General features: G+C 38.3%; 1 protein-coding gene across 2 annotated transcripts in view; it reads right to left on the reverse strand.

Moving 5' to 3' along the window:
* adck1 (aarF domain containing kinase 1) overlaps positions 1 to 16558 on the reverse strand; it is a 75638-nt gene that overhangs the window by 21996 nt on the left and 37084 nt on the right. For both annotated transcript variants that reach the window (XM_028437383.1, XM_028437384.1), the window contains exons 5-9: positions 8144 to 8302; positions 7035 to 7193; positions 3890 to 4006; positions 1574 to 1723; positions 228 to 425 (exon numbers count right to left, since the gene is read on the reverse strand). In XM_028437383.1, coding sequence (XP_028293184.1) covers positions 228 to 425; positions 1574 to 1723; positions 3890 to 4006; positions 7035 to 7193; positions 8144 to 8302 — 783 coding nt within the window. The remainder of the gene's footprint in view (positions 1 to 227; positions 426 to 1573; positions 1724 to 3889; positions 4007 to 7034; positions 7194 to 8143; positions 8303 to 16558) is intronic.

Below are 16558 nucleotides of genomic sequence, written 5' to 3' on the forward strand. Positions count from 1 at the left end.
GCTAAGAGAACAGCATCGTCTGCAAATGACAGACATAAAATTCTCCGACCGCCAAACACGCCCCCCTCTACCAGACGGCTGTGCCTTGATTTTCTGTCCATTCATGCAATGAATAGAATGGGTGATAAAGGGCCCCCCTGGTGAAGTCTGATCCTTACCAGTAACAAGTCCAATCATAGACGTTGGTAGTGATGGAAAGCTTTTCGGTCCTTTATGAAAGATCTTACCTCAGCGTTGGTGACAGGTACAGAACTGATGCCGGCATTCACAGCGTTCCAGGACCGAGCTGTAAGTATGCAGGCGAACAGGGGGAACAAGTCTCCAGCTCCAAGTCTGCGGCTGTACCGTTCCACACCGGACATATCGCTTCTAATCAGAGACTGCCATAGACGGCAGTAGTCCAACCGGAAGTCTGGCTGGAGGACCTGAGAAAGAGCAGAGCAAGGCATTATGTTCTCTATGAGTAGAATGACATTGAGCCAAACAAGTTTCATTTGTGAATGTTTTATTTTTCAAATGCATAAAGGAAATGACTGCCAAAGCCTTCATTAAACTCCTTGTGCTGGTAAAGGAAACATACATTTGTATACCGATTATGCAGTATGTCTCCATGTCAGTGGATGGCAGTAGGTAGTGCAATAAAGTTAACGGTGATTAAATTATATAAAATTATTCACTCACACATTCGCTCACATGCCCAGCACTTATATATGTCTTTAATATCATGTTTCCACTAAAGATTATAAAACCCTGAATACATTCTTTTAAATTATATTCTTTTAAATATAATATTTCATGAATTCTTACATAGCTTAACATAAAGCACATAAATTAGAAATGTTTCTTGTTTGAATTGCCAACAAGCATTAAGCATGGACGCCTATGCCACTTCAATCCAAACACAGCTTTAAACACGGACGCAGCCTGTTTTACCGACTGATAATGGAAGTGAACCTGGCTGTGAGTGAGTGCCTGTACCCGACTGGACTCCCTACTCTAAAATGACAGCTGAAATCACAAGCCATTAGATTCAAATTGGTGCCATTATAGTCTGAGGGATGTGCGTGTGCGCGCATGTGTGACTGTGTGTATTTGTGCCTGTGTGTGTGTGTGTGTGTGTGTGAAAAATGATGGGGTCGCATATTTATTACAAGAGTCTCCTCATGAATTCAGAAGCCAGCAGTAAACAAACTTGGGCAAGACCTGTGGATGTCTGCATCAGCTTGAGGGCGTGTGTGTATGTTAACAAACATGGAGTGTGTGTATGCGTGTGTGCGTTGTGCACATGTGTGCAGAGACTGTATTATTAAGGCTGTAATGCATTGAACAGTACACGCCAATCTGCTAAAAACAACATCAAATGAGTTGTTTATTACAAAGCTTTTATCCTGCTGCAGCTCTAATGAAAGTGTGCGTTTGCTTGTGAAAGTGTGTGTGTGCCATGTGCTTTTATTGAGTGCAGCTCCTCCTCTACCTATTTACTCCCGGCTTCATGTGGCAGCATGAAAAATGGATTGCAATATTAGAACAAATGCTATTTTCTTTATGTCCAGGAGGAGTGGAGATTTCCCACCTGATACAGGCCGTGATCGAGCAGAACGATCTCCGTCTTCTTGCTCTTTTGACATTTGCGAACCAGCACGTTGCCAGGGTGTGGGTCGCAGTGAACAAAGCCGTGGACGAAGATCATTTCGCTGTACATCTTACCGAGATTCTCTGAGATCTTGAGGGAAAAAATGAGTAAACGACAAAATTCAAAACCTTTTTAAGAACAGGGTTTGTTATTTATTACAAAAAACACTGATTGGAAAAGTTTTATGTGTTAAAAATTTGGTTGATGTTTTTTTGAATTTTTAATAGTACATCTTGCTGTGTATACTTGCATTTTCTGTATGTGCTGAAACTGTGCACTGCTAGTTTTAGCATAGATCTCTTTTTTTTTAAAGGTATCCCTATTGGTTACTAAGAGATTAACACTGTATAGTGTATTACAAAGGCTCTGGTGCCAAACAGCCCTGATCAAGATAAGCTGGCATACAAGATTGATGGAGGAATTTAGGATAGACTTGACTGAGGCTGCTAATGTGTCAGGATAGTGATCGAATAGGCAGAGAAAATCTGATCATTCTAACACCTGTGTTCACACTGCACTTTCTGTTTCGGTATCATTTTTAACAGTAAAAAGCAGAAGAGAACAAGCAAAGGTGAGGCAAGTCAGGGACTCCATGACTCACGTTTCCTCAGTGATATAGCCATTTTTTTTTGTTTTGGTGTTTTTGTGGCAGAGTTGGCTTCCAACCCGCCATTTTCATTCTTTGATATGCTCCAGAGTCCAGTTGTGTATTCCCACAGGGCAAAACAAAACAAACTTTCCAGGAGAAAAAAAATCCTAGAGTGGTTTAAGTGGGCCGGAGATCACTGGTGTAAAATCACCCCAGACAGCTCAAGTCACGGTTTATCATCTTCATGCATTCCTAAACAATATATTTGGTGCCCAATAATCAACAGAATTATCTTTCAATAAGTTGTAAATGTACCCACAGTGAAAAATGTTGGCTAAAAATAAATACGTTGGTACAATTACAACTAAAAGAAGGGGATAATTTGAAATCCCTTTGGCTATTTCCAAAATGAGTTAGAAACCTGTGTACTTTAATCTAAATACACTCCAGTTTTTTATAAAAACCAATGCTGTACAGCTGGACTGGACATCATGGGAATATTTAAAGCTACTGTTCTTTTCACATCACTGCACAACACCACAATCAGCCATTTGGTTGACATCAATGTACACAATAAACACTGTTAGTTATCCTTACAATGACAATATGTACACTCATACTTTGTTAGCAATGCAGCACGGAGCCAAAACATCTACCTGATTAGACAGGAAGTGGTTGACACTCTCAGACCATAGGGAAACCAAGAAAGGATCTCTAGGTAATACTGGACTAAGTTGATCTTGTGATCTGCAGACAGTGATGCAGCCTCACATGAGTCAGACTGCAGCACAAACAATCGTCCAGTCTCATCAATGCCTTGTAATGATGTGGTAATAACAAAAGGCTGAGCTCCATAGGGTTCCTCATCCATCTTGTACCACCACAAAAATGACAATCTTCCACCACTACCATCCGGTAATTCCCATAATGTGATTGTGTGTTCTCCTATGTCTACTGTCTAACCATCTATACGATATCACACGTCATTACTGCTTATGTCCACATGTGTGTTTTCCACCTAAGTGCAGAGATTTGCATAAACATTTAAAACTAGATTAGTGTGTAATTCATAACAGTTTGTCATTACATTTATATTACTGTGTCGACCAAAAGTGACACCCATGTTTACAGACATGTAAAAGCCTATTTAACTGTGCCTAATAATTACCATCCAATGTTATTGGAATAATTACCAAAGAAATAATCTACCAAACGTTATTCTATCCATGCATCTGTGTATATGACCATCGCTGAGTCTCGTACCAGTTTTTTTCCACATAAAAACACATTTTTCTGGCTTTTTGTTCCGTGTTACCTTTTTATGTTGGCAATTTGTGTTTAGACCATATTTCTGTTGACTGATTGACATATTTACCTTCATGGTTTTATTTTATGTATTTATCTAATCACCACACAGGAAGTTACACCCAAAAAAAAGGAAGTTGTGTGCCCAGAACAAAGGTGGATAAAAGCTTAAAACTTTGCACACAAGCAGTGTGATGCTATGTTGATCTAGTGATACATCCCTGTAAATACAGTGAGAGAACATGGCCAAAACTCAATACTGTGCCTGAAGGCCTCACATGTTGACTGAAGCTGGGGCTGAATGATCGATCGATACACAATTAACGAGAAACAATTGCGACGAACACACAGCGAAGCAGCACCTGATTGACGTTGATGCCGTGCTTCTTCATGTACTCCCTGTCATTGACCTGCCCTCCCTCCGCAAACTCCATGGTCAGGATCCTCTTAGTGGAAAGATCCCAGTGGATCATTGGAACCTGAAGGGAGACAAAGTTCCAAAAAGCAAGAGGGAAAACACTTGTTATTTTAATGACAGATATAGCAGAAATTTACATACATGTTCTTAATAAACCCTGATGTAGTCACATGTCTCATCATCACCTGTAATTGTAGACTTGATAATAAATCTGCTTATTATTGCATAGATTTTCCTTTTGTACACTACAAAGTCTATTTATTCTGACACCATCAACCTCAGTAAGCAGACTAAATCTTATGCACTTGGGTCTGAAGCTGAATAAATAAACTTTGTTACTAATTTATGTCAGAAATTGCTTTGGAGTCATTTAGATCAGCTTTTAGCCTCCATATTTATGAAATACAATCACCATTTACATATCATGTTTTCATGTCAGGAGTACTCTTCATATTTCGATTATAAAGAGTCTACGGCAAGAAAGCATTTTAGCCCGTTTTAGCGCTTAGTTACAAGAAACGAGAAATGAAACTTTGAATATGCTGGTGGATGCTTGTTTGTTTTATTTAGATCCCCATTAGCTATACTGCAAAAGCAGTAGCTAGACTCTTCCTAGAGTCTACATCACAGACTATATATCAGGGTTCCCACACTTTTTTCACAATGATTTTTTTCAAAACTTTTCCAAAACATTCTCCATCACTTAATTTTGAACCGCTGAAATCTATTCAAGACCTTTCGAGTGCAAAAATGAGCGTGCCTTTCCAGTGTATCAGTGCTCTGCGAGTGTGCCACGGTTAGTAGCAAAAATGTGGCACAGTGAATGCAACCTGTGTCCATCACTTATCTATCATATAGCATTGTACAATTACACAATTGCCTTCAACACCCATTTTGCAATATTTTTTAAATAACGATGTATCGACTATTGAATGCAACATGAAACAACAATTAACTAAGTGCTACCATGTTTAATTAAAATATTATAAAATTAAAATTTCAATTTGCAGACACATTTATCCATACGGTTGCCGTATCAATATACCTACATTCTATCTGTACGCAGCAACCCTATTAGACCAGTTTACATCACGTGATAGATCAGTCATTGGTCAGTTTAGGTCAAGTGACTAAGACCAAAACGTACCCTAAACCTAACCCTAACCCTAAAGATTGTTGCAATATTTATTCATAACCTAACCCTAACCCTAACCCTAAGACGCAACGTACTTGTACTTTGGTAACCGTACCAATAGCACCGGGGGTTGTCGGTACGGCAACCGTACAAATAGACACTTTCTTCATTAAAAGTGATGTACAACACAAGTAGGGGTGTTAAAAGTAAAATCGTTTTCACGATATATATTGCGATTTTTTGGGTGCCGATTTTACAGGAAAAAAATTGATAATTTTGCCACTTCCGCACCTCCACTCGCCGTAGAGCCACTTTGCTGTGCGTCACAGCGCCATTTCTGTAGTAGAGGCAGTCACAGTGGCAGAAGTGGACTGACTCAAATTCCAAACAACATGGCTAAGAAAATAACAAAGCCTCCACTGTACAAAGCTCATGTTTGGAAGTACTTTGACTTCCAACTTAAAGGGAATAAAAACAAGCTTGATAAGGACAACACCGTCTGCAAGATTTGCCTCGCTTCCGTGAAATATTGTGGGAACACGACTAACTTACGAGCTCACCTAGCAAGACATCATACCGGGGTGTTAGCAGAGAAACAGCGGCATCTCTACGTTTAATTTTGATATTAACTGGGGAGAATATCACATCATATCGTGATATTGCGATACAATCGTATTGTTACCCAAGTATCGTGATACGTATCTTATTTGCAACATCCTTGCCAATACTCACCCCTAAACACAAGGTGTTAGGGTTAAGGGACTTGTTCAACGTTCCATAGTAATAGCGAAGGTTGGATTCTAAACATTAAAATAAAAATAAAAAATTTCCAAAATTAAATTAAAAAGTTAAACTATTCCATGACTTTTCAAGACTGGAAAACCGTTTTTTCAAATTCCCTAACTTTTCAAAGAATTTCATAACTGTGGGGACTCTGATATATGCAGTTCCAAAGTACAACAAGCAGATTAGATAAGATGTACAAACAACATTCACACAAAGACGAAAAAAAAAAATTGAATGCAGCATTTGGATGCCACCATCAGCCATATTACTACAGATCCATGCATGCTTTCCAGCTGAACAAGGAAGTCTATAATACCATGGCAACCATCACATGCCTTTAACTTCATAAAACCAGTTGGAGGTATGGGAATGTAAAATTACTATATCACAGTTTGTTAAACATGTCCATCCCCACAACTTTGAGTTTAAAATGTTTTTTATTGCAAATGCAACTTTTAACTCGCCTCTCATTTCTACTAGTAAAAGTTACATAAAATAGTCCTTCATTTGAGCTGTCCTTGTGATTTGAGTTAAGCATCAGTTTAACCAAAAAGTGTCAAGAACTCTGGGAATTCAACTGAAAGCGTGTGCATAAAATAGCTTTCTGTAACGTGCTTTTAGTGTCATCGTAATAAAAGTGCTACACCAATCCAAGTCATTATTATTATTATCATTCCTCTACTTCTATGAAATACTTATATAATTAAAACATGCAAAAAAAAATGAAGTGGAAAATAAAGAGAACACCTAGCAAAATGTAAGAACATTTTAGCTCTAATGTTTGACATCAAGCAGAGAGAGAGAGAGAGAGAGATTATAAAAAAGGAGAGCTTCTAATTCATATTCACCACAGTTAATAAAAAGTTCTGTACCAAGAAAATAGACCCCAGGAAATTAAATGATAATGGACATAAAGTTCAGCTCTGTAAATGAAAGAAATAATCATGACAGGGTTCTGTTCACCTTGCTCTGATGGAATTTAGTCAGAGCTGACAAGCAGCACAATGGAAGCTTTCATGCACAGTGGGAAACTCTGACCCGTATTAAGGATACTGAATATTCTAATTGCTAAGCTAGAGGTTTGAAACAGGCCGTCCTAGATTAGCTTCAGCTGTTTACGGGTAACTGCATGTACTGCAGTAGAAGTAGTGGCAGCTCATGCACAGACCTTGAGGAAAGGAAAGTGGCTCAGCATTGAGGCCACTTTCTCTGCATTGCGTCCTTCATTGAGGAAGTCCAGCTCCAAAGGCATGTTCTTCTTGGCTTCCTCCACCAACCACATGAAGGCAAAGTCAGGGAAGATCAAATGGACCATGTTCAGCAAGGCCTTAAAAATGAAAACGATTCGACACAAAAACAAATATTTCAATCACCAAAGCAAATACTTATCATTGAAACAAAACAAAGTTAAATAAAAGTCTTTTTAATTCTATTCTATTGTTGTGTATCTCAAACAATCACAAAATAAACTGCATATGTATTCAAGAAAAGGTAAAAAAGGTACAATTTCATAAAGTGCATGTTCAGTCTCCCTTACATCATCATAAAATTCTAAAAATCTACAAAAATATACCTAAACATTTCACTTTAATAGAAATGAGCCCTTAAATAGAAACTATCATTTTTAAAATAGGTATAAAACTAGCTCTCCAGTTTTTGATGGCACATTTTGATGTCCTCACCTAGTTTATTCCATAATTCAACACCATAATAAACAGAGATGAACAATTTGTTTAAGAGTTGAATGGATGGTAGGCTGTTTAAAATGAATGTAATAAAATTATGTATTGTTTTAAATAGGTAAAATATGAACGAACCTAGTGCCTCCCAATGGTTAAAACAAATGTTGTCCAGCTTACCTTAGGATACGATAACATACATCCTTAAGTCAAAGCAATATATACCGGTATTCGAAAAGATTTGGGGGCCATTTATTGACTTTATTAAGTCAATATGATTTTTTATTAACTCGTTCTTTGAATCGCTTTCAGTTATGTACAATATGTAGATATAGTATCTCCTAAATTTTAAGAGAAGCTAAGTTCCTGAAAGGCACTTTTTTTAATTTTGCTTTATTTTGCGTATTCAAATGAAAACACTTTTTATTTTGTTTGTGTTCCAAACAGATACAGTAGTAATAACATGATTATTAATGATATTTACTCTATATGCCTGTGATCCTAATATTATGGCTGCAGTGTTTGGTGTAGATTTGAAAGGCTTTGGGCCCGGTCTTTAATACAGACGAGGCTGATTCACTGTGTGACACAGACTCACCTCCATCACCACTATGTCCTTGGCGCTTTGTTTTTTAACTTTGGGGTGTTGGACCTTGACAGCAACAGTCCTCCCATCATGCAGCACTGCCTTGTGGACTTGAGCTAAAGAGGCTGCGCCCTGAGGCTTCTCCTCGAAGGAGACAAACAACTCTGACAACTGCAGGGAAAGATGGAGACAGAGCGGGTGGGAGAGGGAGAGGGAGGAGTGGGGGCGAGGGATTCAAAATGACGAAGGGAAAGAAAGCAGGGAGGCGTGAGAATTGGGAGGAAATTCTGACCATTAGTGTGTCAGCTTTTATGTTTAAATGTTGTACAGTTGAGTACTTGTTAAAAATGAATGTAGCAGTTTAATTAAGAGCAGATCAAAATTAATAAGGCATTATTTTGAGGCACCGGCATAAGAAATAGTCTGGTCTCTCACTTCATCATTTTTGAATTGGTTTTTTAACCTTTGGTTCTAGGTTTTCTGATCTCCAACAGTATTATTCCTTTAACCCCTTCCTGGCAGGGCTAAGGCACAACAACCTTTGTCACTTGTACCAACGTAAAAATTACAAACACAATATTGTTCAATTTCAGGGCACATGTAACTAGGGCTGAACAATTTGATTCTAGCAGATATTACAATTATAATCAGTAATAAATCAAGCTTGAGCGCAATATTCACAATGTAGAGTAACATTCACAAGCATGACAGAGAATTACATCTCACCATCAAAACATTAAAAGCTATTAATCGAACACAAAATGAAAACTAAAGGTAAGAATTGCTTCCAAATGTATTTATTAAGACAAATCATGCATGTGCTGTTCTTTAAAGTCCTTGACCAATGGCAGTGATTACAAATGAAAAACTAAACCAGCCATTTTTACTCTTATTTAAAAAAAAAAAAATAGTGCAAAAAAGTAGTACTTTTTAAAAACAGTCAAATAAAAATACAAAATAGTTTAAGAAAAAACTAAATTCAGCAATTTCTCTAAGTTTAACAATATATTTCAATATATTACATCAAAGCTGATTATTTTACAATTACACTATTTCCCCAATAATCTTCTGGGATTTTAAAGATGCTACTGGAGTGTTTGTTTGGTGATACTCTGCCCACCCACATATCTGACACATTGCAGAACATTTAACACCCTGTGTGTCCTTTGAGCAGAAGAGTGGCCCCAACCATTAGCCTCCACTCCTCTCTCTAATCTCTATAGACTCATAGAACACGCGCACAATAATTAGTGTGTGGGTTTCAATGTTAAAGAGGCATCCCAAGAGAGTTGGAGTTATTAGAAGAGACTTATTGTGGGCTTTGGAGCCTCCGTGATGCCCTGAGGCTGCCCTGCCTCATGGATACAAATCTGTTAGGGAAGCGAGGCAAAGGGCAACATGCAGAGAAGAGATCACAGCTTCTACTTAAACACACACACACGCCGTCCATAGCGCACCTTGATTCTTGTTTGGAGACAAACACAAACACAAAGGCCCTATAGCTGTGATAAGTTTGTATGGAAGACGAATACATGACAAGATTAACGCAGAATTTGTGCCTTTAACTATATCAGAGGAAGACAAGTCATCACACAGTTTGTTACAGTGGTTAGCACCTGGCTCTCAGCAAGAGGCCCTTTGACCTTTTTAATGCTCTTGGAGACTCTTCCCCCGGGGAACATCAGGACCAGGAGAACACAGCAGAACACTGAGAAATGCACAGACCTTCATTTTACCACAGAATTAAATCTTTAACAATATTAGCTAATATTCAAATGGTCCTTTTTGATGAGTGACAACAATAATATGAAATTTTACCTTATTGATTTAAGTAACCGTATTGAGTGTAAGAAAAAATGCATTCTGTGATATATTGCGATATTTCATGTCGATCCAAAAAATGTCCAAATTGATTTTTTAATCATGTTTTTTAACAAAAATAAGAATAATTTAATTGCATAGCACGTAAATGCCCAGTCACCAGGTGTAAATGAACGACATTAGACCTTGTTAACTATCTCACTCCTCAATTGATTATAGCTTGGAAGTTGATTGCATTTTATTTTCATAAAACATACTGGGCACTTTTATAGATGTATTTGGTTACTTAAAAAAAAAAAAAAAGAATTTAAGAACTTAACATAATCTGTTGTAGAAGCAAAAGTGAATTTTTTTTTCTGACACTTGTTTTGATATCGGCACTTAAATTACAGTTAGTTACCATTTACTTGTTCTCACAAGTTTAAAAACAATTAAATAAATTGCAGTTCACATCATTTTGGTGAAGGTCAAGGTGAAATGTGTAATTATTGATATTGCGATATATCGCAATGCAGTGACGTGCAGTCAGGGCAGGCAAGGTAGGCAGTGCCTACCCAAGGGTGAATTGATATTTTGATTATTTGTTTTAATTATAATATAATTATACATTTTTTATTTTTCCATTTCCAATAGCCTACAGTACCTATAAGTTTGAAAGTGTCCGCATTTTGTGCGTTTCACAGCCCAAATTACTAAACAGCGCTATTTCCTGGAACAGCTGCACAGTCTCACTCCGCTGTAAGGAAGAGGGAGGCCACGCCCCTTCCCAAAGGAACGTTGCTCCTCTGACTCTGTTCCCATTGCGTGTTTTTACGTGTTTGCGCATGCGCAGTCAGGTCCCCAAGATGACAACCATTTACGCCCAAAGGGAGCTGCCTTCGGACATAACAGCGTTATGCTAAATGCTATACGTAAGTTCACAGTACATTAGTGAATTGATGCCATGTGACCGCTGCTGCTACGTTCTCTAGCGAGTGGGCGGGATAACACTACAGGCAGGATGACAGCTCTAGAGATGATAGAGAAACTTTTTCTGAGGAAAAACAACAGCTTTTAAAAGATGGGAGACCAACACCTGAGTTACCAGCGCTTCAGCAAAGGTAAGGTCAGAACATGTTTCATACTTTTCACAGTGAATGGAACAAAAGGAAGGATTGGCTTGGTGGATGCTCCTCACTGAGGCTGTTCCGAGTTGTGATTGTTGTCTTTCTCTCCGTGTTTCTGTGTTTCCAACACAAACAACGGATGCGCTGCCGTGTCATGAGATATATCTTGTTGGGAGAGTATGGAGGCTATATTAAATAATTGTTTACGTTTCTTTAATGGTGTTTTACGATTTTTTTAGATGGCTAAATGCTTGTTCATGTGGATCTTGTTGGGTTTTTTCTTTCTTATTATGAATTTTATATTTTGATAAGCGCATTGAGATGACTTTGTTGGAAATTGCTTTATAAAAATAAAATTGATTTGAATTGAATTAACACTTGCCAGCAGAAACATATGAAATTGTCATTGGTGGTCTCGATTTGCAACGTGCCTACCCAACCCTAGTGGTCACGGCACATCACTGTCGCAATGTACATCATATTGTTTTGTATCGGGACATATCGTATCATGACACGCAAATCCTATCGTCAGAATTATGACGATGCACACCCGTAACTAATACGTATACTTTTTTGTGTTCCAATTTCCAAAACAATAATCAGATTAAAGTTACTTATCCAAGTCACTATGCATTACAGTAACCATGTTTTCAGCATGAGGACCACTCACATGTTACATACAGGTCTAGGTACATACAGACAAAATATGTCAGATCAAAAAAGACTGTTGGTTTGCCATTTTTTTCCTTCTAAAAACATGTATTTCTTCCAGGTAATAATTTGTCAGGAGATACATTGGTGTCAATACTGTTAAAAAGGCACTTCCAATACAGTGAGTTTTGCTAAAAGCATTAGTATTTTTGATGTTGAGGCAGTGGGGGTGTTGTCGGCAGCTGCGGAATGGAACTAATTAAATAACTTGCAATTTAACGTAGTTACTTTTAAAATCAAGTTATCAGTAAATAAATTAGTAATCAGTTGTCAGATTAGTTTTTCGAGGTATGGCAACACTGTCTAGACAGGTAGTCATAAACAGGTGTTGTGACAAAAGTCCATCTACCATAATGTTCCTGCAGGGTTCTTACCAGGAATTTTTCACAGCATAGGGGGATCGCATGGCGAGCGAGCCATTGTCACTGGTGCAGACAATTTTAAAATGTATAACTCTCTTAGGGCCAAATTTAGTGAAGAAAAGCTCAAGTTGGGTTTGGTTTTAATGGTTTTCTTTATCTTTGTTTCTTAAAGCTAAAAGTTATTTGTTGAATTGGTGAAGGTGATGATGAATGTAGTTAGAGAGTTACTCATGTTTGGTATACAGTATATATATATATATATATATATATATATATATATTTATATATACGTGTGTGTATACAGTAGGTCCTCCACTAATAAATACTCACACACACCGCATAGACAGGAAATAATATTTTATTCAAAAGACTGATTCCAAGACGCGCTTTTCAAATTTAAATCAGATAATATGTAGGACCTGCAGTAATATTGGAACACACACACACGGAAGACACGCACACACTCACACACGCGGTAGACGCACACCCGCGCACACACGCGGAGGACGGACACATTTAATCGGGCCAAAAAAAGAAGGCCTGGCTCGAGAGAACACGGCCCAAATTTGTCCGACCAGAATGAAGAATGATGTTTCTCTAAGCCCAAACACGTTTCATGTGCGCTACACGCTATGTCTGGTTGAAGCACACTGTTTATATTGGACGGTAATTATGGTTACCAAACGGAGTGAGTACACAGGAAGCATCGAGGGCAGGGGTATCCGAGCAGATCACCTGTATTCAATTGACATTGCGGATGATGTATGTGTTTCTTGGTTATGGAGATTAAAAAGAGAGTTTAAACAACCCATGCACGCCTGGAAGAGCCTTTTGTGTCCAATTGTGCAACAATTATTACGACGGTACCAATTAAAAAAAGGAAAAAACAACAGAAAATCCTCCATATGTTGCTGAAAACTAAACGTAGGGGACGCCATTGCTCCGTAGGGGAGCAAAATTACAACGTCGGGGGCCCCTACGCTCAACAGTGCTGGCGAGAACCCTGGTTCCTGGTCTTCTTAGTAATGACGAGACAGCACCCAAGGAACTGGATGAGACATAACTAAGCACTAAAACGTTTAATTGAAATGTTATTTCTTTCAACACTTCACTAAAGTATTTATCTGGCCATCTTCTTTCAGCTTCATTATACAACATTATTTTAATATTAATTATAACAGCGCCACGGGGGAAAAACTCCGAAGATGTTTGTACCAGGTGAAACACAAAAAGATACACATTTTCACACCATGTTGTCCTGTCAGGTACAGGGCCAAACACAAGCCTTCGGAAGAGGCCATCAAATGATAAATTACACAAGCAGCATGAGACCCAGTGTGGGAACAGCTGATTATTCATTATGTAAATGCGATAAATGGAATGAAATCGTCTGCGCCCAACAGCAACGGCACACTGGGATGACTGACACCCAATGGGATGTGACATGTCGAATAAAAGTGCCTTCATGGGTTAAAGGAACGTGTAATTTCTCCGATCAGTCTGCAACTATAAGCGGTAGTGACAAGCCGGAGAGATCCCAGTGGAATTTCAGCATGAATAAGTATCACAATTTCGATATTTTTCCCTAATGTGGAAAATAAAAATATATAAATGTAAAGTCAAGCCCTGTATTTTGTTTGTAGTGTTTCCAGTAACTTTGTGTAGGCCTTAGGTTTGCCACCCAGCCGCTACTGAGGTTAATATCAGCTGTGGAGTTAATAAACATGGTAATGTATGCGTGCGAGCGCTGCTCCCACGAGGCAGACCCGCAGTGACATACGTTCCCTGAAATGAGTTATGGCACAAATAAAATGGCCCCTGAGGCCGCACGGTTGGATGGCAACATGTTGGTGTCTAAGTCAGTGTGGCAAGGTGGCCGACTCGGCTGCTGGCTGATGGCCACGGCCTCAGCTGGGTGAAGACACATAAATCATTAGAGCATGAAGGAGAGGAAATAAAAATGATGACTTTACTGAAGATATTAAATTCTGAACTCTCATAACTAATATGCCTGTGAAACATCTTAGTGTATTTTTTATAGGCTGAGAAATACACATAGTGTAAATATCTCTCAGAGATTTATGCCCAAATAAATCAAATACATTTTGTGCTGCATTAGCTTTACAATCTAAAAAATTTTAAATATATACTATACAATATATACCATACAATTTATACCACACTATAATCCAGGGGTGTCAACCTCCTTTTAGTTCACCAATTTGATCTCAAGTGGGCCACAGATTCTAAGTGGGAGATTTTTTTTTTAGTTTTCAATATCATTTCAATTCACGTAAAAAAAAATCTTGATTTTGTAACCAATTTTTGGGTAATTTAAAGGAATTTTGTGGAATTGTTTGTGAGAAATTGCAAGATTTGTGGAAAGAGTTATTTCCATAATTTTCAATAAAAAATGACTGCATTCCTGTGATATAAACAAAGGAAAAATGTAAGCCCCTAAAAATATTCATTCATTTCATAGAATTTGTGAATATGAGATTGAGATGAACTCAATTATTTTGTAATTTACACAATAATATGTTTTCTCTCTCATCTATATTTTCTTCTGAGGGCCGAATTGGATGCTTTAAAGGGCCGGATTTGGGCCCCAGGCCTTGAGTATATGACACGTGCTATAATCTGTCACATTACATTCCTATTTTATCCATATCTCTAGTACTGCCTTCCTATTTTCTGCTACACGTCTCACAACTCTTTTTACTTCGTAGCACTTAAAAATCCCTCGTTTAATATCCAGTGATGTGGTCTCTGAAGTATTCTTAAGTCAAGTTAAGGCTCACTTGAACGTGATAATAGCTTGATCACATGCTCTGATGTAAAAAGAAGGACAACAAATTAAATTCAGGAAGTAGGGGATGTCATGATTAGGCAAAACTGCAGCAACCACTGGGTGTCAGTAGAGGCAAATGTAGCACTAAAGAGTGAGAAGTGTTTGGCATTGCTTGACTTCAATAAAATTGGTAAGAGCCACTTATCGTCTTAAAGATTCTTCTGTTTTACAGATGAACAAAACATGGTACCAGGAGTGGAATCATGATCAGGCATGGTTGAAGTTGGACCAACATGTAGAATTATAAACCTCCAGGAAGTCAACTTATCTCACTCCCTGGTTCTGGTCAGGTGTGATAGTGCTTTGAGGTACTTTCTAACAGCTTTATTAAAGAGTAACTACTCTAAGTTTACTCACTATACCTCTCTATTGACAATTGTCTCAAGTTCACCTACTCACCACAGAATGCAGCTGACAGGTGATGGTTTTATGGGACGGGCGGGGCCAACAGCAGTGGTTTGTGACGTCAGAAGCCAAAAACATTACAAACCACTATTCTCAGCCAACAGCAACATTTTATTGCAAAAGCTGGGTTTCACCTTATTGTTTTGACAACAAAATATGCCAAATTGAAATACTTTGACTCAAATATTGAGTTAGACAAGGATGGTAAATGGACTTGATTCATATCCATATCTTTATCCCTACAAGGTAGTCTCAAAGTGCTTTACAATATCAGCTCATTCACTCATTTACATTCACACACAGATGTGACAGAGCTGCCATGCAAGGCACTAGTCAACGATTGGGATCAACATAAGGTTCAGGGTAATGATCGACCGATTCATCGGCCGGCCAATTTTTGCGTGTTTTACGGGTATCGGCATCTGCCGATGTGCGCTGCTGCGTTTGCGGATCCGCTTTATACACAGAGCGGCTGCCTCAGGCTGCTCCGTGTTGCTGGAGACAGAGGCTGCAGAGCCCCTCCCCCACTCGCAAAATGTGAAAGAAGCTCTTCAATCCCAACGGCAGGTTTTAAACTTTCAAAGCATCTTTAAACTGTTTAACTTCGCAGTTTTTCCGTGGTTCCACGTGTTGTGTCGCACTTGTAGTTAACAAGCAGCTGGGTGGAGGTTTGGCATGTGTGTGTGTGTGTGTGTGTGTGTTTGAGTGTATTTCTTTCCCTCTCTCTCTCTTCTTCTCACTCAGAGCTGCGCTGGGAAGTTTTTAACTTTGAGAAGCAGTTTACTACTTGTTTGAATATTTATTCCTGTTAATGCGTTATTTTCCTAATAACTAATTTATGTTCTGGGGTTGTGTTGGAATGGGGTATTATTCATGATTTCTTTTTGTGTTTATACTGAATAATTCTGTTAATAAAATATCTCTTCAGTCAGGCCAAGCTATATTCAGGACAAGGACGAACAGTTCTCTTTCATAATACTTCATGAGATGTCGCACTCTATTTTTAGTTGTTCTTGTTCTACATCCCCTGTTTTTATTATTTGTTAAATATTTTTTACTTGGTGTCGTTCTACCTCACCTTTGTTAATTTCAATAAATGTTCCTTTTTTTTCATTGAGACTTGTAGCATTTGTTCTCATCTTTGTGTCATTTCTATGATGTAAATTGAGGG

This window comes from Gouania willdenowi, chromosome 22 (genome assembly GCF_900634775.1).
Source record: "Gouania willdenowi chromosome 22, fGouWil2.1, whole genome shotgun sequence".
Classification (NCBI taxonomy): Eukaryota; Metazoa; Chordata; class Actinopteri; order Blenniiformes; family Gobiesocidae; genus Gouania; species Gouania willdenowi.